The 23,711-nt window shown below is 38.1% G+C and overlaps 1 protein-coding gene across 4 annotated transcripts; it reads left to right on the top strand.

The window, feature by feature from the left end:
- The first annotated feature begins 392 nt into the window (after window positions 1–392).
- Window positions 393–22,298, top strand: LOC109800079 (Ubiquitin-like superfamily protein). Of its 4 annotated transcripts, none has more exons than XM_083063466.1 (18): window positions 393–574; window positions 1,554–1,750; window positions 1,871–1,988; window positions 2,437–2,550; window positions 2,703–2,809; window positions 2,955–3,035; window positions 3,689–3,856; window positions 3,944–4,013; window positions 4,088–4,239; window positions 5,023–5,187; window positions 5,261–5,332; window positions 17,810–17,930; window positions 17,998–18,312; window positions 18,397–18,548; window positions 18,636–18,836; window positions 19,698–20,276; window positions 21,585–21,740; window positions 21,858–22,298. In XM_083063466.1, the coding sequence occupies exons 2-18, from the start codon at window positions 1,622–1,624 to the stop codon at window positions 21,927–21,929; spliced, it is 2,772 nt and encodes a 923-aa protein (XP_082919592.1). In that variant the 5' UTR covers window positions 393–574; window positions 1,554–1,621; the 3' UTR covers window positions 21,930–22,298. The 4 variants fall into 4 exon arrangements, with proteins under 4 accessions (XP_082919592.1, XP_020216353.1, XP_020216355.1 ...); XM_020360764.3 differs by having other exon boundaries at window positions 394–574; window positions 2,691–2,809; XM_020360766.3 differs by having other exon boundaries at window positions 394–741; window positions 2,691–2,809.
- Window positions 22,299–23,711: the final 1,413 nt, after the last annotated feature.

The following is a 23,711-nucleotide window of genomic DNA, read 5'->3' as shown; positions in this document are numbered from 1 at the left end:
TGTTTATATCCGATAAAGACATGTAATTGTGATTATGTTTATATCCAATAAAAATAACAGAAACTCGACAAAAAAACAAAATTAATTTGAGATTTGTATAGCAATTAGATATATATAAAAGCATAAAAGATTGGTAAAATTAATGTGTGCATGTGTGTGTTGTGTATTATACATTCTATTTTTTTAAAATTTACCACATAAGAATAATGACTATTTTTGAAACAAAATAAAAGATTATAATAAAATAGCCGAGACTAAAAGTGAAAAAGTAAAAATTTACGGGAACAAAAATTATATTTAAGCCATATATTTAATTATATTTTTTTTATTTAATTGTTTATAAGTTTTGGACTTTAAATGAAAGGGTGTGGGCAACTGGGCCGGAATGGGCTGGGAAGGTGTGAGGACCAGTCCAGAAGGACCGGTAGACGACTTGCTGCCCCTATTTGGTGTCGTACGACGAGAAATGAAAACTTTGGAACGAAGGCATGTGTTTATGCGTAGATTAACTGGCAGTAGCATCCTCCCCTTCTCGAAACATCATTTCACAGCATAAAATTCATCTCCTCTCACGGTGACCAATTTCTTCTCCCAATCTCTTTGCTCTTTTCTTTTTCGCCAAAAGCTCTCTGCAATCTTCCACACGCAGATCTTGCCACCTCTTTCATTTCTTTTTCCTTTTCTTTTTCTTTTACTTCTTTCCTTTTCTTGCCACTAGCGCACCAACTTCCTCTACTTAACGTAGGTAGTTCCATGTGCTGAATTATTTCTCAACCTTGAATCGCACTTTTATATACTATTCGTAATGTAATTATGGATCCTACTTTTTCTTTTATTTTAAAGATACCTCAAAATCTTCCGATTCATGTTTCAAATTCGTTTTGATATTTGATTGCTGTTTTCCGGTATCAAAATTTTACCAATCTTTCAGGCTTTTATAGACTTAATTGCTTTTACGAATCTCAAATTAATTTTGTTTGTGTCGGGTTGCGCGTATTTTTGTCGGATATAAACATAGCCCAGTTGCGTTTTTATTGGATATAAACATTGTATATGTGTCTTGATTGCATGTTGTATCAGGCCGCATTATTGTGATAGTTGCTAAATGTTTTTATGTTCGGATAAATTTATCATCAAAATCTTCTGTTAGTTCCCGAAAACCTAATTGATATGTTCAATGAAACTGAGATTCTTTACAAGTCGTTTGGATAAATAAAGGGATGCATAGTATAATCACATTTTATATATGCATTGCAAAGATAACTTGTTATTTACTGGATTTTATAATTTAATGAATGAATATGAGGATTTACCGGGTTTTTCATTGCAAATCTTTTGCACACCGATACGTTAGATGTGTTGCATCCCTGGCCATACAGGCATAGTGTGTTCTTGTGTGATTTTTACGGCATGGTCGTGCTTATGGTCGAAGTAGAATACTGTATATAATATATTGCTATATGCTTTGGAAGTTATGCTTTAGATTTTCTTCTGATGCCACCATGAGTTACTTTGGATGATTAATATGGCCCTACATTTCTATTGTGCTGCAGCTACTTTGGTATATTATTGTCTGCGAAAGTTCTGTCTTGGTCCAAGACTTTGCAGCTGAACCAACAGCATGGCGGATCAGTGCTCCAATGAAGGGTCGAGTAGTGGAAATATTTCGGCAGAATGTTCAGATTCAACTGTTCAACTCAATATCAAGACTCTAGATTCCCGCATCTTCAGTTTTCAAGTGGACAAAAATGTGAGCTATAAATCCTATAATCTCTATTGCTGTCATTCTCATGTTTTTCGAGGCCTATTCGTAGGTAAATATCTGTAGGTTAGGGTATAACCCTAAAACCGGTCTTAAAAATCATTTCAGATGCCTGTTTCATTGTTCAAAGAGAAAATTGCAAATGAAATTGGTGTTCCGGTTAGCCAGCAACGACTGATATTTAGAGGAAAAGTCTTAAAGGATGAGCACGTTCTTTCTGAGTATCGTATCCTTCAAATTGTAATTTTTTTTTTGTCATCAGCTTCATGCTTAGTGGGCCCAGATTTTTCTTAGTTTTAAGATAATTTTTTTTATCCTGCGAGTAAAATGCGTTATATATATTCTTCAAATTTTACTTTTTTTCCCATGCGTTATATATATTCTTCAAATTTTACTTTTTTTCCCATTAGCTTCATGCTTAGTAGGCCCGGATTTTTCTTAGTTATAAGATAATTTGTTTTATCTTGCGAGTGAGATGCATTATTTATGTTCAGTGTCTTCTCTTTATTCAACACCCTTCTTTGTTTAGCATTTAAAAAACTGGGGTTGCTTGCCAGAAGGAAATGCTGTAGCCTGAAGCAGTTTTTTTCATAAATGGTGAAATGAGTTAGTGTTTGAAATCAAACTGTGGTACTCATCTATTTATTTTATAACCTAATCCTTAACAATTTAAGATGTTGAAAATGGGCATACGTTGCATTTAGTTGAAAGACAACCGAATCAGTCACAGTCACAGGCTTCTGGTCCGAGTTCTGGTGAGCCAACAACCGGTACGAGTGGGAACCGAGGTATATCTTAAGGCTGCAATAATGGTCCTTTTTATATTTTCTCTCTTGAGGCTTTAAGCCTTTTTTTTTTTTTTAATAATATCATCAAACATCTATTATAGTACTGTATTATGCTAATGATAAATTTTATTATTGGGAAGGAAATGATATAGGCTCAGGAGCTCCTCGTAATCGTGTTGGGCAAATTTCACATAGTGTTGTTCTTGGAACATTTAATGTGGGGGAACAAGGTGAAGGCATTGTTCACGACCTCACTCGGGTTCGTTACTGTGTTCTTTGCATTTATCTTAAGTAGTTCATATTCATGCATTCTATTCTATTCAGTTGTCAAGTAGGTCTTGGCAATAATGGTTTGCTTTGATATTGCCTGAGAAACATTATGTATTGCTGTATTTTGTTTTCAGGTTATTGGGCATGTTTTAAATTCTATTGGAAATGGTGGCCAGAGCACAATTAGTGGTCCTAATGCCATACAAACTTCCTCAGTTAGTACCACTTTTGCTTGAATATATGAGCATGTATTGTTATATTTTCTATCATTTTTGTGATTTACTTGGCTATTGTATTTGTTTGCACATAGTTTTTCTTAACCATGAATGACTGAATTAGTTTCACAGCCATTTGATTTAGATTTCTCCTTATTTGAATTCTCCTTGAAACATTGCATAGTTATTTTTGTGTAGGTTCCCTTTACATGCCTTTTTCAATTTGATCTTCTTTGATCATGAAACAATCAAATGTTGTGGTATCTATTTCAGGTGGCTTGTGTTTCTTAGCAAACAACTTTTTTTATCAATTATCCTAATAGTGACAAATCTCAAGTACCTTATGTATGATTATTTATCTTAATTTTGGAATCATCATTTTCCTTTTTTTGGTCAATGAATAGATATTTATTTTTCCTCACAATACTAACATGGCATGGTTAAACCCTCTATAATAAGTTTATTTTTTTAATAGAATTGACACAGTACAGACTTGTACTGATGTAGCCAAGTTAGTAAATATTGCTTTGCTACATGTGGCCCACAATATATATATATATATATATATATATATATATATATATATATATATATATATATATCCCTTAAACTAGGTGGGTGTGTTTCTAAACTGGAACCCAATCTATGGTCAGGCTCTCCCAGGGAATGAAACTGAAGGAATGCATGCTGGAAATCAGAACCTAGCAGGAAATCAGACACCATCTGGACAGACGTTTCCTGGTCCTACATTCCAATCTGTGTCTCATGTTGTTCAGATTCCTGTGGCAGCAGGAGCCATACCCCTTCCTTCTCTCAATGCAGTAGGAACATAGTCTCACTTTTGCATTTCTGCTTAATTTTTATTTTTGGAAATTTAATGTAATAACTTTCTTTCCCCTATATTTCAGCCAATTCCTCATTCATTGAATACACTGTCTGAGTTTATGAATCGCATGGAACAGACACTAACACAAAATGGTGATGATTTTGATATTGTTGCCCTTTTATTTTATTCTGAAAGCATATTGAAATATTTATATTTGCTTATGCAGGTTATGAGCCAAATCTTTCATCAGCTAACCCTGTGGATCAGCGAGTGGAATTGCCTTCTAATGCACAAGGGTTGCCGACACTTGAAGCATTAAGCTCTGTTTTGCATCGTGCAGAACAGTTGCTTGGTGGTCAAGCTGTTGCTGCACTATCTGTAATTAACACATCCCATTTACTAATATTCATTTTTCCCCATAATGATAATGATATAAAGAATTTTCTACTATCTGCAACTATAGGGTATTTATTGGAAGTATAAGACTTGTACATTATAGATTTAAAAAAAAATATGTGCTGAGTTTTTGTGTTTGGAGGAAATTAAGTGTCATTAAAATGACTGACAATGAGTATGCTCATTTCTGAGGCCGATGGTGAAATTATTTTATTTATGTGGACTGAAAAATAATTGGGAATCTTCCTATCTAGTGCCTTTATCTGCAATACACTTTTTAAATCTAACTAAAAAGCCTTTACTTTGATGTTGGGATATTTAGTAATCTTAGCAGGGTTTGGTTTTGGTGGACTGTGATAAGACATGCCATTTTATCCATTGTGTCAGCTGATTTATTTAGGGATGCCCAAACACGTCCTATTCTGCAGTGTCAATTAACCTTTTTAACATGTATTGGATACCTAGTCAAATCCATTTCAGACTGAACTTGAAGATAACTTGGTACTTGAGAGATGTGTTTATTGCATACTTGCTTGTTATAAAACCTCAAGTCTTCTGATATCTTACTATCCATCATTGACCATATAAGTAGATGAAATAATTCAAAAATCCCTAACAGATACTGATTCTAAAGTTACTTCTGTTTACCACAGAAATATTGTTATCATGATGAAGTACATATTGCACTGTAGGATTTGTTCAAGCCTTACTATGTTCCTCCTTTATCTTATCTGATTATGTTTTACTTGTAATTTGCGACTCTAGCATATTGCAGGGCACTTGGAAAGAGAAGGAACTTCTGCTGATCTACGTACAAGGGGTCAAATACAGTCAGAGTCGATGCAAATAGGACTTGCTATGCAGCATTTGGGTGCACTTCTTCTTGAACTTGGCCGAACAATGTTGACACTGCGAATGGGACAGTCTTCTGTATGTTGTCATTCTTAGGTCATTTGGTTTACCTTATTGTAACAACGTATCATTCATGATCTCCAAATTTCAGGCAGAATCTGTTGTTAATGCTGGACCAGCAGTTTACATTTCTCCATCGGGGCCAAATCCTATCATGGTGCAGGTTTGTCAGCTATTTTGATCCATTCTGTTTTAACTTTTCATTAATGGTGGTGTCACATGCCTAGTTTAATTATTTAAGCATTAGCTGATTTTGATCAAGTTGATTGACATTCAATAAACTAATTGTTGATATTTCAGAACTGGAAACTGTAAATTATACATTACTAGCATGGTTTAACATCAAATTGATTGTTGATAAAGGATTGAAGATTTAAAGAGAGACAGTTCATAGCTGCTTTCAACCCTTCATATGGGAAAATATATTTTATGTTGAACACATATATAAAGACTTTAATTTTGATACATAGTCAGTGTGAACTCTTTTACACTGTCAACCAATTAATGTTGTTCTGATGGTGTCTATATAGAAGGATGGTTTTGATGTCACTTTCTGCGGTTGAAGGATTAAGAGCCTGTTTGGTTTCCCATTTTCACGTTCATTTCAACATGTCAATGTGAATTTAAGAGAGGATTTGGATCACCAAATCGTATCCAAACACACTAAATTGATGTCAACTTTATGACCAAATTGATGTCACAAGTATCTTTGGGGAACTAAAATGAGTATTTACTCAATTATGAGTTATAAAATGTATTAAATAAAGTGAACTTGGAGTCTGCATATCGGTGCTTAAAAAACTAATCTTTGAATATATAAATTAAATGTTTTTTTTATTTTTTAATTTGGCTGACGAGTTTCATTAACTAGTTGTTTTTGCTTTTTATTCCAAGATGCATGAGATGGTTTGTCAGAGTGATTCCATTTTTTTCCCTATACCGTTTTTTCTCTTCCTCCCTGGTGTAAAGAATGTAGGATTCAACCCAAAATCTTTGCTCTCTAGTCTCTTCCCAGTCCCTTGCTGTTTGGAACAAGTAAAATTCTATGGACCCCTAACTGTTATGGTCCAAGTGGCAATCCCTTGATCTGGTTACTTGAATATGAATAATTTCTTATTATGAATCTGAATGAGTACAATAAAATAAATAGGCATAAAATATAATCAATCCCTAAAGTTTAGGAATTTAGATAAAACTGACTAAGGATGACTTAGGAGAAGATAAACTAGTATATCTAAACAGAATTATCTTAACACTCCCCCTCAAGCTGGATCATATATATCATATGCATCTAGCTTGTTACATATATATGTTATCCTAGGACCTCGTAAAGATTTAGTAAAGATATCTACAAGTTGATCCTTAGAGCAAACTGAGGAGGTCTTGATGATACCGGAGAGAATCTTTTCTCTGATGAAATGGCAGTCAACCTCTATATGCTTTGTTCTCTCATGAAAAACTGGATTAGAGGAGAGGTATAAAGCTGACTGGTTATCACAAACTAGTTCCATACGACCAACCTTGCAAAACTGCAACTCTTGAATTAAGAATTTTAGCCACAAGAGCTCACATGTGGTGTACTTGATCATGCAACAACACTTTGCTTTTTACTCTTACATGAGACAAGATTACCACCCATGAAGACACAATAGCCTGATGTTGACCGCCTATCACTTGCATCACCTGCCCAATCTGCATCTGAATATCCAACAATGTTTGTATGTCCTCTATCATTGTAAACAAGTCCTTTTCCTGGTGATCTTTTGATGTATCTAAGGATTCGAACAACTGCAAGCCAATGACTCTCATAGGGAGAGTTAAGAAACTGACTTACAACACTGACAGGAAAGAATATATCAGGTCTGGTCATGGTGTGATAATTCAATTTTCCCACTAATCTCCGATATCTCCCTGGGTCAGAATAAGGCTCCCCCTGATTAGTCATAAGCTTCACATTAGGATCCATGGGAGTGTCAACTGGCTTACAATCTGTAAGTCCGGTCTCTTCTAGAATATCAAGGGCATATTTTCTCTGAGAAATAGCAATACCGGACTTTGACTGAGCAACCTCAGTCCCGAGAAAATAACGTAGGGGACCTAAATCCTTAGTGTTAAAGTGTTCAAATAAGTGTTGCTTCAGAGCCTTGATGCCCTCCTGATCATCACCTGTAATCACAATATCATCCACATAAACAACAAGATAGATAAATCTATGTGTCGATGAGTGTTTAAAGAAGACAGAGTGGTCTATCTCGCAGCGGATCATTCTAAATTCTTGTATAACTTTGCTAAACTGACCAAACCAAGCACGAGGTGATTGTTTGAGGCCATACAAGGACTTTTGCAATTTACATACAAGACCAGACCCTCCTTGAGCAACAAACCCAGGAGGTTGATCCATATAAATCTCCTCCTCCAAATCACCATGTAAGAAGGCATTTTTGATGTCTAATTGAAACAAAGGCCAATGCCTCATAGCAGCCATAGCTAAGAAGAGACGAACTGAGGCCATCTTCGCAACTGGAGAGAAGGTGTCGCTGTAATCCAAACCATATACTTGCGTGTATCCCTTAGCCACAAGACGAGCTTTCAATCTATCCACCTGTCCATCAGGGCCCACTTTAACATTAAATACTCACCGACATCCAACAATAGATTTTTCAGGCGGAGGTGGGACAAGTACCCAAGTGTGGTTGGAGTCTAAAGCTGTCATCTCATCAATCATTGCTTGTCGCCATCCTGGATGGGTTAAGGTCTCCTGTACTGTCTTGGGAATGGTAATAGAGGAAATAGCAGAGACAAAAGCATAATAGGTAGGAGACAAACGATGATATGAAAGAAAGTTATAAATAGGATGAGGATTACAAGTAGAACGACTACCTTTACGAAGAGCAATGGGCAAGTCAACTGAGGTAGGTGGGGCCGGAGTAGGTGAGGAGACTGAAGCAGGAGTAGAATCACATGGCTCAATTGAAGAATCATTGGGAGGAACAACAATATGTGATCGACGCTCATAGGTTATCCCAAATCGGTGTAGAGGATGATCAGACTCTGCTAGTGCAGGAGGATCTGGTGCCTCTAAAGTAGCAGGTGTGGTAGGAGACACACTATGATCAAAATGAGGAATAGGCAATACCTGAGAGAGGAGATCTGAGTCAACCGGAGAGACATCTGTGGCAATAAAATATGGTGTATCTTCAAAGAAAGTGACATCTGCATTGGTGTAAAATCGATGCGTAGCAGGAGAGTAACAACGGTACCCCTTTTGGACACGGGAGTATCCTAAGAACACACATTTGATGGCCTGAGCAGACAACTTAGCACTTCCTGAGAATAGATCATGGACAAAACAAGTACAGCCAAAGACACGAGGATGAACAGAATAAGGAGGAGCCAATGGGTATAATAGGGAATGAGGTACTTGATCATTCAAGAAAGACGATGGCATTTGATTTATTAAATACCCGTGAGGACAGCATCGCCCCACAACTTTGGGGATGCATTGGCATTCAATAAAAGAGTACGAGCAGTGTCCACAATATGTCTATGTTTTCGCTCAGCTACACCATTTTGTTGAGGTGTATGAGGGCAACTAGATTGATGTAGAATGCCATGGGAAGCCATAAATGATTTGAAGCAATCTGAAAAATATTCTTTAGCATTATCACTTCGTAAAATCCGAATTACTTTGCCAAATTGAGTTTTGATCTCCGAATAGAAACTTAGGAAAATATTGAATAACTCAGAACGATTTTTCATTAAAAATATCCAAGTACATCTAGAAAAATCATCAATAAAGGTGACGTAATACCTATGTCCTAAAAGAGAAGGAATGCGACTAGGACCCCTAACATCAGAATGAATAACATCAAAAGGAGACATAGCTCGACTATTAATACTATTAGGAAAAGAAGCTCTAACATGCTTCCCTAATTGACACGACTCACACTCTAAGGACACCAACCGTGAGAGATGAGGTACCATTTTCTTTAATTTATTCAAGCTTGGATGACCTAGGCGACGATGAATTAAACCAGGAGACTCAATAGATGCACATATGGTTGGGGTAGAAGGCTGAAGGTAGTAGAGACCATGTGATTCAGATTCGGCTCCAATCGTCTGTCTCGTACTCCGGTCTTGTATCAAGAAAGAATCAGAAGTGAAGGTTATGACACAGTTTAGTGACCGAGTCAACTTACTTATAGAAATCAAATTAAAGGGACATCCAGGAACTAGTAAAACAGATTTTAATGGTAGTGATGGGAGAGGTGATATTTGGCCAATACCAGTGGCTTGAACTTTTGACCCATCTGCAAGAGTGATATGGTGTGGAGTTTTAGGTGATGATAGGTTAGGGAAAAGGGAGACATTACCAGTTAGGTGATCAGAAGCACCGGAGTCCAAAACCCAAGGTCCAATAGAAGTAGAATGAGAGACAAACTGTAGAATTACCAGTATGAGCAACAGTGATGGAAGAGGAGGCCTGTTTAGTTGCCTTCAATTGAAGATACTCTTGGTAATTATCGGTAGATAATGTGATTGGATGATTGCCCTCCGGTTCAATCTTGAGCTCTGGAGCTAAAGTTGGAGATTGAACCACATTAGCTGTCTTGCTCGGAAAGCCATGCAAGGAATAACACCTGTCTCGTGTATGTCCATCTCTCTGACAGTAGGTACAATGGAGGTTTCCTCTACCCCCTTTACCACGACCACGACCTCGACCACGCCCTCGACTTCCACGGTGAGCTGTACTAGAGATAAAAGCAGAGGACTCAGATTCTGTGTGAGGATCTGCCTCTGGTGAAGGGACCCGAATCAGTCGATCTATGAGTTCTTCTACTGTAGGAATGACAGGATTTGTTAAGATTTGATCTCGAATAGATCCGTAATCTTTGTGGAGTCCTTGAAGGATAAACACCATAAACATATTATCAAGTTTGTTTAATATTTGTTGAGGATCATCACTAACCAACATTAGCTTGAGCTCATCAATAGTGGATTGAGCACGATTCAAATACGTTGGCAAATCATTATCAACCATACGAAGAGTTGCCAGACTATGAACAGACTCGTATATTCTTTGGATATCATTGGCATAGACATTTCGAGCCTTCTTCCAAATATCATAGCATGTCTTGTACGGACGAAAATGCACCATTAATTTAGGCTCAATGGACTGCCACAATAGAGATACAAGTTGATAATCTGCTCGTTGCCATTCATCTCTCACCTCTTTATCAATTTCGGACGCCCTTTTAGTAAGATGATCATAGAGACCCTGACCTAAAAACCACATTTCAACCACAGTGGACCAATCCAAATAAGGCAAAGGAGACCAGCCCCCTTTTGGAAGATTCAATTTTTGGATTCTCCTTAGGAATCTCTGCCATGAAGATAAAAGAAGAAAAACAGCAAACAATCAGTCACGAAACTCCGAGGTAGCACCCAATCAACCACGGAACTCCGAGGTAGCAACCAAACCACCACGGAACCCCGAGGTAGCAACCAAACCACCACGGAACCCCGAGACAGCAACCAAACAGCCACGGAACTCCGAGACAGCAACCAAACAACCCCGGAACTTCGAGGCAGCAACCAAACGACCATGAAACTCCGAGGCCGCAACCAAACGACCACCAACAGACCACCTAGAGTGTGACCCACAACCTGAAAAGGGTCAAAACGGGAAGAGGGAGGGCCGGCGAGTCCAACGGAGTGAACCGCGTCGCAAACGGAGGCTGGGAGGGTGGCGCGTGAAGCCCACGCGCCGGCGAGCTTCTTCAACAATAACCGCGCGTGAGACGACGGCTGACGGCCGCACGCGACGGGGAGGCCGATCGGCGACCTCTGAGTGTGCAGGCGGTGTCAACTCCGGCAACCGCGGACAAAACTCAAAAACCCTAGAAACCCTAGATGTTGGCTGCTGGATTAGGGTTCCTGGACCAGAGTGCTCTGGTACCAACTTGAATATGAATAATTTCTTATTATGAATCTGAATGAGTACAATAAAATAAATAGGCATAAAATATAATCAATCCCTAAAGTTTAGGGATTTAGATAAAACTGACTAAGGATGACTTAGGAGAAGATAAACTAGTATATCTAAACAGAATTATCTTAACATGGTTATTCAACCTTGAACAGTTAAGTTTGGTTGTAAATTGCCAGATTTCTGATTTCCCTTGTGTCCTATTTTGTTGGTAAAATTTGGGCTCAATGCTCTTTATATAGAACTCAGTGATATCCAAGAATAGAGTGCTCAAGAATTGTTTGAAAATTCCAGTGTATCATTAATTCTTTCTTTACTGCAAACTAGTTAATATGCTTACAGAAATAATTGCTCTACATTGTCCATCCTAAGAAATAGCAGCTATAGGAGACTGCCCATCCTAAGAAAAAGTAATTTTAGAATCATTCAAACACTAGAAACTCCATATTAACAAGTGACTGTATCAGCATGCATAACAAAATAAATTATTTATTATCTAAGCATATAAGACACTCAACAAGTACAGAGCTGGTGGCGAGGTTGCGATTGTGTATGGGCATATGGAGCAAATATTAATTCTCTAATGTCAAAAGCCTAAATATTAGATGAAGACACGTGAAAGGTTTTCATATTACATTTCAACCCCCCTTCATGCAAGAGCCTTTTGTTTGTGCTTGAAGCACGGATAATGCACAAGTTCACCTACCTTGTGCTGAAATTCAACATTTTAATTATTGCAAGTATCAAACGCTAGACCACTTGATAAAGGTTTTGATACTATGTCATGAACCATCCAATCCCAAAAGCTTAAGCTGTTCGAAGATTGAATAGTTTTTATATTAATGCTCTAACAAAGCATAATATTATGTGGGCCATGGGCATAATAGTTTATTCATGGTTCCTCCAGTACTTTGCATTTTCTGACAAACCTAATCAAAAGGCTCTAATTTAGCAACCTAGTTTGATTGATCAGTATTGGAGTATATCTTTACTCGTATTAGATATGTTATTGTATAGGGCTACTCTTTCAGTTAGTTATGTTCTGTATTTCTGTTTTTACCTTTTACCTGTTTAACAGGTTCTGTTTTTCTGTTTTTTATTTTTTACTTGTTCAACAGGTCATTGTTTCAATAGTCTTCCTTGAAGCTATTGAAACATATAAATAGGACAATTGTATTCTGATTTGTTACCTAAGAAATACAATTCAAATCTTTCTATCAATTCTGCTCTCTCTCTCTGTGTTTTCTTCCTCTTCTGTTTTCTGTTTTCCAGAATTGACATAATTCTAATATGGTATCAGAGCCATTTAGATCCACTTTAAAAATGGGTCACCCACCATTGATGCATGCCTCACAGGCATGAGGGGTGTATTGAGAAAAATCCAAGTCCCGCCAACCCACCATTTATCCACGTACCAAGCTCAATAGTGCTGGACGTGAGGGGATGTATTGGGAAAAACCCACGTCCCACATCGACTAGAGATTAGGCAATTGAATAGTATATAAGTGGAAAGCAACCCTCACCTTACAAGCCGGTTTTGTAGGGTTGAGTTAGGCTTAATCCACTATTCTAACATGGTATCAGAGAAAACAGAAGAGGAAGAAAACACAGAGAGAGAGAGAGAGCAGAATTGATAGAAAGATTTGAATTGTATTTCTTAGGTAACAAATCAGAATACAATTGTCCTATTTATATGTTTCAATAGCTTCAAGGAAGACTATTGAAACAATGACCTGTTGAACAAGTAAAAAATAAAAAACAGAAAAACAGAACCTGTTAAACAGGTAAAAGGTAAAAACAGAAATACAGAACATAACTAACTGAAAGAGTAGCCCTATACAATAACATATCTAATACGAGTAAAGATATGCTCCAATATCCCCCCGCAAGATCAAGTGGGTTGAGGCGAAGAGTCAACCAACTTGAGCTTGGTCCGAAGCTCACAAAACCGAGAGGGAGATAGAGCTTTAGTAAGAATGTCTGCATATTGATCAATGGCTGGGACATGAACCACATGAAGAGAATTAGCAGCAACTTTTTCACGAACAAAGAAAAGATCTAGCTCCATATGCTTGGTCCGAGCATGAAGGACAGGATTGTGGGCAAGGGCAACCGTGCTCATGTTATCACAATAAACAACAGGAGTGTGATGAGAGACATGGAGTTCAGAGAGTAAAGTTTGAATCCATAGAACTTCAGCAGTGGCAAGAGCAAGGCTTCGGTATTCAGCTTCAGCACTGGAGCGAGCAACAACCGTTTGCTTCTTAGACCACCAAGAAATGAGATTGGGGCCAACAAATATAGAGGCACCAGAGGTAGATCGTCTGTCATCAGGGTCTGAGGCCCAATCAGCATCACAGTATGCACGGATTGACAAAGGAGAGTTAGAAGGAGCTGGTTGCAGATGTAACCCCAGGAACATAGTGCCTTTTAAGTACCTAAGAATGCGTTTGACAGCTGACCAGTGTTGTTCAAGGGGGTTAGACATGAATTGACAAACTTTGTTGACAGAGAAGCTAATTTCAGGGCGAGTGATAGTGGCATATTGCAAAGCACCAACAACAGATCTGTATAAGGTCACATCAAGGAATTTCTCGGAACCTGTTCTAGAGAGTTTACACCCACTGACCATGGGTGAAGAAATAGGATTGGAGTTCTCCATGTTGGTACGATTGAGGAGGTCACGAATGTATTTGCTTTGAGTTAAGGTGAGTGAGCCATCAGTGTTAGACTTGACTTCAATGCCAAGAAAAAAATCTAGGCGACCAAGATCTTTGAGGGAAAAGGCAGAGTTGAGTTGAGCAATAATGTTCTGAAGTGTGGAGGAGTTATTTCCAGTGATAATAATGTCATCTACATAGACAAGAATGTAGATTACATTATTGTCATGAGAGTAGACAAATAGAGAAGGATCACACTTGCTGATCTGAAAATTGAGTTGAAACAAGGTAGTTTTAAGTTTATCAAACCAAGCACGGGGTGCTTGTTTTAGACCATAGATTGCCTTATGAAGTTTGCAGACTAGAGTTTTGTCCGAAGACTCAAAGCCTGGAGGTTGGGACATATAGACCTCTTCTTGAAGGTTGCCATTTAGGAAGGCGTTGTTGACATCCAATTGTTGAATTGACCAGTGATGGGTTAGGGCTAGGGTGAGAATGAGGCGGATGGTGACAGGTTTGACAACAGGTGAGAAGGTTTCATTATAGTCGGACCCAAACTGTTGATGGAAGCCTTTTGCAACAAGGCGTGCCTTATACTTATTGACAGTACCATCCGAATTTTCTTTAATACGAAACACCCACTTACAGCCAATGGCTGTTTTGTTTGGAGGAAGAGACACAAGAGTCCAAGTACCATTGTTTAGAAGGGCATTATATTCCTGCTTCATAGCAGCAAGCCAGGTATCACTGGCCAAAGCTTGTTTGGTATTTTTGGGTTCAATGTGGGTGAGTAGGAGAGTGGGTTGAAGGCGGGGTTTTACAATGCCAGCTTTGGCCCTGGTAGTCATGGGGTGAATGTTAGTAATTGGAGTTGGGTTATGAGTGGATGATGAGGTTGATGAAGTTGGGAGAATAGGAAAGGCCAAGGCAGATGAGGTGGTGATAGGGACGGATGGGAAAGTGGAGTTCTGAGTTATAGGTGATATAGGTGGAGAGCTGAGTGTAGAAGGATCAGTGTGCATAGGAGGCTGTGGATTGGTTATTACAAGAGGAACAGGAATTGAAGGAGGGAGTGGGTTGGTGGCAGGGGCAGGGAATAAACTCGGATAAGGAAAGCGGGTTTCACAGAAAATGACATCTTTGGAGATAAAAATTCTGCCAGTTGGGGCAAGGCATTTGTATCCTTTATGAGAAGTCGAGTACCCCAAGAACACACACTCTTGGGAGCGAAATTGAAGTTTATTCTTGTTGTAGGGCCGAAGGTGAGGAAAACAAGAGCAGCCAAAAATTCTGAGAAAATTATAGTCAGGTAATTGATGAAATAGTTTTCTGAATGGAACATCATTCTGAATGGAAGATGATGGTAGTCTGTTAATAAGGTAGACACTGGTTAGGAATGCATGGTCCCAAAACTGCATAGGGAGGTGAGCTTGAGCCAACATTGTGAGACCTAATTCAACAATGTGACGGTGTTTGCGTTCCACAACACCATTTTGGTGATGAGTGTGAGGACAAATGAGTCGATGTTGAATGCCATTTTGGGCTAAATAGGAGGTGAATGAACGAAATTCTCCTCCCCAATCAGTTTGAATCACTTTAATGGGTAGCTGAAATTATTTTGAATCATAGCATGAAATTGCTTAAAAACATCAAGTGTGTGAGCTTTACGTTTAAGAAGAAAAATCCAAGTGAATCGAGTGTGCGCATCAACAAAAGTAACATAGTATTGATAACCATTATCAGATGTGATAGGTGCAGGGCCCCATAGGTCACTATATATTAATTCAAACGGTGTATGGTAAACAGTTTTAGAAGAATTTGAAGGTAATTTGTGAGATTTGCCAAGACAACAAGGAGTACAAAAATCAGAAGCTGTTTTATTGATGATAGGGAAATTACAAAGTCTGAACACAGATTTTATTACATCATTATGAGGATGTCCCAGTCTAGAATGCCAAGTGACATAGGGAACAGAATGACAAGAGGCTGTATTAGCAGAAGGCGTGATTGCTGGTTGTTGTCTTGGCTGAAGTAGTGAGGGAAACTGGTACAGGCCATCAGGGCCAACAACTCCCATGAGGAGAGTGTCTTTAGTGTCCTGTGATTTAACCAAACAGCAGGTTGAGTGAAATTCAAAGAAAACAGAATTATCTTTGCAGAATTGGCTCACACTGATAAGATTTTTTGTGATATTGGGAACATAAAGAAGATTATTGAGAGTAAGGGAGATGTGAGGTTTTAAAGGAGAAGGGAACGCAGTTACACCTGAGGAGTTTATAGGAAGACCGTGGCCATTGCCAATGATAATCTGATCGGGGCCTTCGAAGGGAGTGAGTTGTTGAATGTTGTGGGACATGTTGGTGACATGATTAGATGCTCCGGAGTCGGGATACCACAAATGGGAACTAGGGGAAAGTGCAGTCAAAGCCATGGGCGAAGCCTGGGCTTGATGGGCGCCATTGGAGACAAGATATGCCTGAGAAGAGTTGGGGTTGAGCGGGCGGGAACCTAAAAGGCCGTTTGAAGAACCAGTGGGGCGCATGTGGTGTGAGGGAAAGGAAGAGGGATTGTACCCAAGGGTAGGGTTGGCAGTGGAGTTAGCAGCGGAGAAGGTATTATCAAAGGGTAGGGTTGGGACAAAGGTGCTATCAAACCTGTAATAGCAAGAAGAAGCAATGTGGCCATATCGATGGCAGACTTGGCATTGAAAGCCAGCAAACCTGCCACGCCCACAACCGTACCGATTGTTGGGTCGACCACCACGACCATACCGCCCACCAGATCTGCCACCGCCAGAAGAGGAGGGAAGCTGAGTGTCTTGATGGGTGAGATTGGCTTGCGGTGGCAAAGGGGAAGAATTCGAGCTCGAGGGGGTTTCAAGTAGATTGACAGTGAGAAGGTTCTTTTTCTTGAATTTTTCAAGGCGGGATTCATGGGCAAGAAGAAGGATTTCAACTTCTTCTATGGTCAATTCATCAAAACGGCTGCTGATGAGGGAAACAGTGGATTCATATTCTTCTGGAAGCCCCTCAAGAACAATATCAAGATGTTCTTTGGAAGAAACAGGGTTGCCAATAGCAGTGAGGGCATCAACAAGGGTTTGGATACGAAGGAGATAGTCAGAGATGGAACGGTTTTCAAGAGTTGTGCTACGAAGGTCACCACGCAATTGACGGGCTTTGGCATTGGTGTGGGCATGAAAATACGCATGAATCTTGTCCCAGATTTGGAAGGAAGATTTACATCCTATGACGCGTGTGAGCATTTCTTTGGACATGGATGATTGGAGCCAAGAGAGGAGTAATTGATCTTGCTGTTCCCACGCAAGATATGCCTCGGAGATACGATTGGCATCTCTGTCAGAAATTGAAAGGAATTTTGGAGGGATTTGGGGATTGACCAAGAAGTGGTGGAGACGGTGGCCTTTGATGACTGGTTCAACTTGTTGACACCAAAGAAGGTAGTTCTTGGTGTCAAGCTTTTCAGAGATAGTGTGCGAGAAAGTGAGGGAAGGGGATGAGGAGGGTTTTTCTTGTGCAGCATAGAAGTGGGGCGGGGTTGTTGCAGAGGACTGTGGTTGTTCTTCAGCCATGAAGGAAGACGAGTGGTGTAGTCGGGCAGAAGGTGCAAAGAAGATAGGAATCTTTGAGGGAGAGAGATGAGGATCAAAAGCTCATGATACCATGGGGGCGAAAACAAGTTCAGATTACTGAACACACTTGTTACAATGGAGGCATGGACCTTCTCTCTTTTGAATCGTCGTAAATTCTAACTAATTGTCCATTTCAGGATTTCAGTTATCTGAATTTATATCATATCATGTGTTTGGTCAATCCAGTTGTGGTTCACTAAGTGTGGTAATTGTGTGTACTCATATCAGTTCAAGTTCACTGAAATCTGACAGCATATTTGATGACCACATCATTGAACCTTGTTCCTATCATGTGTGCTTATGTTTGCTATTTCTGATTCTGATTTGTGCTATTTTCAGCCTTTTCCACTTCAGACAAGCTCCCTCTTTGGTGGTCCAGTTCCCTCCTCAACTTCTGCAACTTTAGGCACCATTGGTATTGGAAATGCTCCTAGGAACGTGAACATTCATATACATGCTGGTAAACATAACTAATTGTACTTGAACCTACGAAATATTCAATGTCTATTAATTTTGTTCCCTATCAGGCACCTCTCTTGCACCAATTGTTTCAGCAATTGGTTCTAGGCCAAATAATGGAGAAGGGACGAGAAGTGAACACCGTAATGAGCCTGGCTCTGGTGATTCAGGTTCAACACGGGTATTACCGGTTAGGGTTTCAGCAACTATCCCATCACACCCTCCTGGCATTGGAGTGTCTAGTAGCACACAAACTGGGTTCGGTGTTTCTACTTCACAGCCACCTTCTGATTCTGCTTCGTTGTCGTCTGTTTTAGCTGAAATCAATTCTCGCCTTAGAAATGTTGTTGGTAATATGCAAGGAGATAACACAGTTCCATCAGGTGATTACCTTTTTATTGTTTCATTATATGTAGTCTTTGATATATTAGTATTGAATTCCGAAACACTTTTTTGCATCCATTCAGGTCAAATGGAATCAAACAGCAGGGGCTTGTCTTCTGGATCTGAATCAGGACCTGTTACAGGAAATGAACGAGATACCATGGAGATAAATGGCATTGGTGCTGCTGCCAGTGCATCCTCGGTTGGCTCTACTTCTGAAAGTGAAATACAGAAGGTAATAATTTTGCATGTACCTAATGATACTTCAATCTCCTACATGTGTTGTTTTTAGTTGACTGATATCTACCTCGATCACCATCAGCTCCAAACTGAGGCCGTCCAAACCTCAAGTAATGATGAGAGAGATGTTTTGGTTGACAAATTTGTTTCAAGTTCTTCCAACCAAGATTTACAAAGTTGTTCTAGTGGAGAAACAATAATAGGACCAGAAAAAGAACAAGATGTGACTGAACCTGTCAAAGCTGCTCCACTAGGATTGGGTGTGAGTGGTTTAGAGCGCAAGGTAAGCTGCTTATTGGTATGATTTTGTGAATAAGAAGCCTGAATTTCTCAATTGACGTACCATGCTGTGCAAATAGATTTCTTTGCTTTGATATTGGAACTCGGAATGGTATTTGAACTGCATGGAGCGTGTTGTGTAATTTTGCACATTATTACTGCATTAAATACTATTTTAGTCCCTGAAACATTTAACGACAGTCACATGACTCACATCAGGGTTTTAAATAGCACACTATAGTGCCACTATAGCGGTGGGAGAAACCCCTGGCCGCAACAGGGTTTGTTGTAGCTGCAACAGGGTTTGTTGCTGCTGTTGTGGATGCTTTCATGGCTGGAATAGTAGGGAATTAAAGTGTGATAGTGCCGCTCGCTTAAAACTTTTTTTTCGCCACAGCTTCCTTTTATCGAAACTTCATATAAAAAAGTAATAAGATTTCATAATAGTGGTTATCCCACTACTTTGCTATAGTATTTTTTTGGCTGGCCACCCTGTGCCGCTCTCCAGAAATATAAAACACCAGAACACGTTAGTCCCTGAATAATGAAAATGTTGATCAATCAAGTCCTTCTCAAGGATTAAATTGATGTAAAGAGGACTAAACTGATCAACCTTTTCAACTTTTTAGGGATGAAAAGGTAATTTTTATCTTTTAATGATTGATGTAACTGGCCCCAAATCTTTCAGGTAATATAGTATTTTAATCCATTGTCAGCAGTTTATTGTAAGCATCAGCACATTTGTGCCTTAGCACAGACCCTTGGTGGTCATGATTTGGTATCCTATACCTCTGATCTTGTGTTCTTTGTCACATTGCATAATTATATTCTTGACTACCCTTCATTAATTTGAATGCTAAAACAGAGGCGGACTAGACTTCAACCTCCAGGAAGTAAAGGTTCTGATGATGGATCAACTAGTTCTTCTGTCAATCAAAATCAGCAAACCAGAACAGGCAGTCAACATATATTGCAAAGTCTTGCAAGTCATGGATCTGCTGTAAATTCAAGAAATGCGAATGGGCCATCCCAGCTGCCCTTGCCCTCCAGTGATCGCCCAATCGATGTGGCTGGTTTAATGTCTCAAGTTTTACATAGTCCTGCTCTGAATGGTTTGTTGGAAGGAGTTTCACAGCAAACCGGAGTTGACTCACCTGATGGCTTGAGGAATATGTTGCAGCAGTTCACGCAAAGCCCACAGATGATGAACACGGTCAATCAAATTGTCCAACATGTTGGCAGTCAGGATGTGGGGAATATGTTTGCTGGAATGGGAGGAGGGCAGGGTGGTGGTGGTATTGACTTTTCAAGGATGTTTCAACAGATGATGCCCATTGTATCTCAAGCCCTTGGTGGGGCAAATCCTCCCTCAATATTCCCTGCTGAAGAAACAGAACTCCGTGCACCCCACCAAGATGAATTTTCTGAATATGGAAGTTTACAGGTTTGTATCCATTGCTAACAGAAAGACTTTGGCTATATTTCTGTACTTCCATGTTTAGTAATTTGTGAGCTGTTAAAAACCATAAATTTTATTTTGGCTCTAGATGAAAGTCCTCTTCCATTAGTATTGGTTTACTGGAGGCTGTAATATATATTACATTTTTTTTTCATTTATGGGGTGAGGTTTTAGTTTCCTCTTTGATAGAAATTTAAAATGAGAATGCATGAAGTATCATTAACATGTTGGATCTTTGTGACAAATTGACACATCTTTGGATTTGTTCTATGATTTGTGCTCACATCATGACTTAGTAGTTGACTTTTTGCTATTGTGGGGCTCATTCGTCTGGATGATGGTAATTCTAATTCTATCTTGGATCCAAGTTGTCCCTTCCAACATCCCTAAAAAGGATTTTTGGCTGCAGACAACTTGTTAAAATAATTTTTGTCATCCACAACAAAGCTGCAAAATAGGGGAATTATGGTGAAAAAAATTTGGGCACTATTTGCTTATTCTTTGTCTTCCTCTTTTTGATTTCATTATGTCCATAATATTTGAAAGTCTTCCTGCTTTACTACACTTTTCATACATTATAATTCTTATGTTCTTTTGTTGTGTTTACTTCCAAAAATACTTTCTTGCTCAGATTATTTTATTTCATGAATCTTTCAACTGTAATTCCTGTCTATAGCCTTCTTATTTGTGGGGTTTTGTAGCAAAATGAAACTTAGCTATATATTTGTGTGGAATATGGTGATTTATGTTTGTACACTATTTTTGAAAGATGGAACTGTTAAAATAGCTTTGGCAGCTGGGTAACCCAATTATGAGAGTTATGGCCATAAGTTACAGGCAAGTCCGTGTGGCCCCTGTAAAAAAACCTCCTTTTATGTTTTCTTAATCAATACTTCATAAATGAGAAAATGGAAATTATCATTAAATGAAGATAATAAAATTCATCTATTTGTTTTAGTATTCTACATCTCTAGGATTTTGAAATGTTGATGTAGCAAGAGTTGTAGTACAGAACTCATCAACTAAATCATTAACTTCCTTAGAGTCTTGTTTGGATAATTAACTCAAATTTAGGCGTGTATACATGGGGAATGAAAATTTTTGCTTGGCTCATGAGTTGGTCATAACCTGGCTGGCATATTTTAACCCTGTGTTTCATGCATGGCATGTATTTGTATGAGTATTGAATTGCATTACTTCCACCAAAATGATTTATTTTCCTCAGCAATATTAATGATTTATTTTCTAAGCTGAAATGCTGTTATAATGTGACTTCATCGTTATCTTCTCCAGCATGAGCTTGAACCACTGGCCGAAAGGATTGAGCACCTGAGACGCCCCACAGATGTTTTCCGTGCGGTAGCTGAAAATGCTGTCCAGCTATCTGGCAGTGGAAGTGCTTCTAATGATCTTCTGGATGAGTTATGCAGCAATGAGAGTCTTGCAAGGGTATGTGTGTAGTCCTTTATGTTAACTTTCCTCTGCGGGCTGGAAAAGTTGTTTGTTGCACTGCCTTAATATGCAAATTGCTTATTCTAATAAGTTTTTTCTTCATGATTTGTGCAGGAATATGTCGATATGTTGCGACGTGATGCTAGTCAACTGCTCGAGGGACATTCTGAGCCGGAGAAATTGTAATTCTACCTTGTATGAAGACATATTTTCTGCTCCATTAACCTTCCTGAAAGTCCTAGTAAACGAGTTTTTGGCGTGTTGTGCCCTAAATAATTAATTGATCTGGATCATTTTGACAGACTTCCAGATCATGTGTGAAAAGTAACAAACCACATGCCTGACGATTGTTTCGAATGGCCTTCCGCTGTCATATATTATGCCCTTTTGGTTCGGACAGTGGATATTTTAAGGATTGGTTGGGGATGGAAAAAAATTCAGCATTTCTGTAGCATGTAATCGTTTCACAGTGCTCATGAATTTTGTTATGTATGATTATTTGTAACTTTTTAAAAAATGATTAAAATAAGAGAAACAAAGGACGTGTATACTAAATATCAAGAGTAGACATTTACTCCTTTTTAAAAACAATGAATTCAATTTAGTCTTTAAAGAGAAAGATTATAAAATATCTCTTATTTATATTTTTGAGGGATTAAATAGTTAATTTCATATTAGGGATGAAAATATCTACACCCAATCATCGCTTATATGTTATAATATTTGTATTGCATATCTTCTGGCAGCGGGTACAATTGTTTGTTGACGAGTTATAGTTTAGGGGAGCTGAAAAATAGTTAAAATTTAAGCACAGTTTTTCTTAGATGGATTTAGTCTTCTTTAATTAGAATTTGAATTTGAGTTTTACTTTGATATAAATGAGTATCAATAAGATTTGCATTAAATTTAAGTGTATAATATTAAAATAATAATTTAACTAGTGGAATATTATCGATTACATTTAAGAAATTATATTTAAAATTTGTCTTTGGCTATATCCTCATATGGGAAAGATGATTTTGACCGCACGATTTTCCTTTATAAAATTAGATGGTCGGGATAGTTGTGTTTAATTGGATGTACAAGTTATTATTATATTTTTAAAAGAGAATTGATATACCCTTCCAAACAAAAAAGTAGATAATTCTCCGATCAAAGAAAAAAACTTTAAAAGTTAAAATTAATTAATTTATAATCAAATGAATGCTAGATGTAACTTTTCTACTTTTTGGGCTCACTTTTTCGGAAGGACTAGAATTTCTCTGTAAAATGCATATTAAGATGCAATAGTTGTGAAGAATATGATATTGTTTAAATACAAGTTTGAAAATGTTTTTAAGAGTTTATTTACTGAAAAATACTTTTTAGTTTTAGTTGATAAATTTTTTAAAGCATTTTTAATTTATATCCAATCAGATTTTATGTCTCTTTGCGTCACTTCATGGTAGAACTCTATTATCTAGTACAAAAGTAATTGTTTTTCATTTGATCTATATTATATTCTTTAATTATTTATAAAATATTTAACTCAAGTATATTTATATGAACAGAAAAAAGAAAAATGTAACTGAAAAACAAGGTCAAAAGTGTATAACAATATTTTAAATGTTTTAGTTGGATCGAACAACAATTTTTTTTTTTTAAAATAACAATGTTAAATGACACATTATTTTTCACAAATTTTTAATTTAAACATTTTTTCCTAATTTGATCATTTATTGTTAATACTTAAATATTTTTTATTTTAAATAAAAAATTAGAATATTGAAACTTAGTATTTTAAATAATGTTTTGATGGAATCATGCTTTGGAGTGCAAGAGGTGACATACTCAAAGAACCAAGAGGAGTTGGCTAGACATGAAGGTTTGGGCCTGTCAGGGCCCATCGGGCCCATTGGGTCTAGGAAGGCCCAAGTTGAACTTTTCATGGGCCATATTTTGTTATAGCTATTTTCATATGTTTTGTAT

This window comes from Cajanus cajan, chromosome 9 (assembly GCF_000230855.2).
Source record: "Cajanus cajan strain Asha chromosome 9, NIPB_CcT2T_4, whole genome shotgun sequence".
NCBI classification, from domain to species: Eukaryota; Viridiplantae; Streptophyta; class Magnoliopsida; order Fabales; family Fabaceae; genus Cajanus; species Cajanus cajan.
The sequence above is the reverse complement of the archived record's forward strand: the minus strand, read 5'-3'. Positions and strand labels throughout refer to the sequence as shown.

What these genes read in the sequence shown, in the direction of transcription:
- LOC109800079 (XM_020360764.3), top strand. Translation starts at nt 1,622, where the DNA reads ATGGCGGATCAGTGCTCCAATGAAGGGTCGAGTAGTGGAAATATTTCG. An exon ending in TTGTTCACGACCTCACTCGG is followed by an intron (nt 2,810 to 2,954) that starts GTTCGTTACTGT and finishes TTTTGTTTTCAG; the next exon opens with GTTATTGGGCATGTTTTAAA. An exon ending in CCCTTCCTTCTCTCAATGCA is followed by an intron (nt 3,857 to 3,943) that starts GTAGGAACATAG and finishes CCTATATTTCAG; the next exon opens with CCAATTCCTCATTCATTGAA.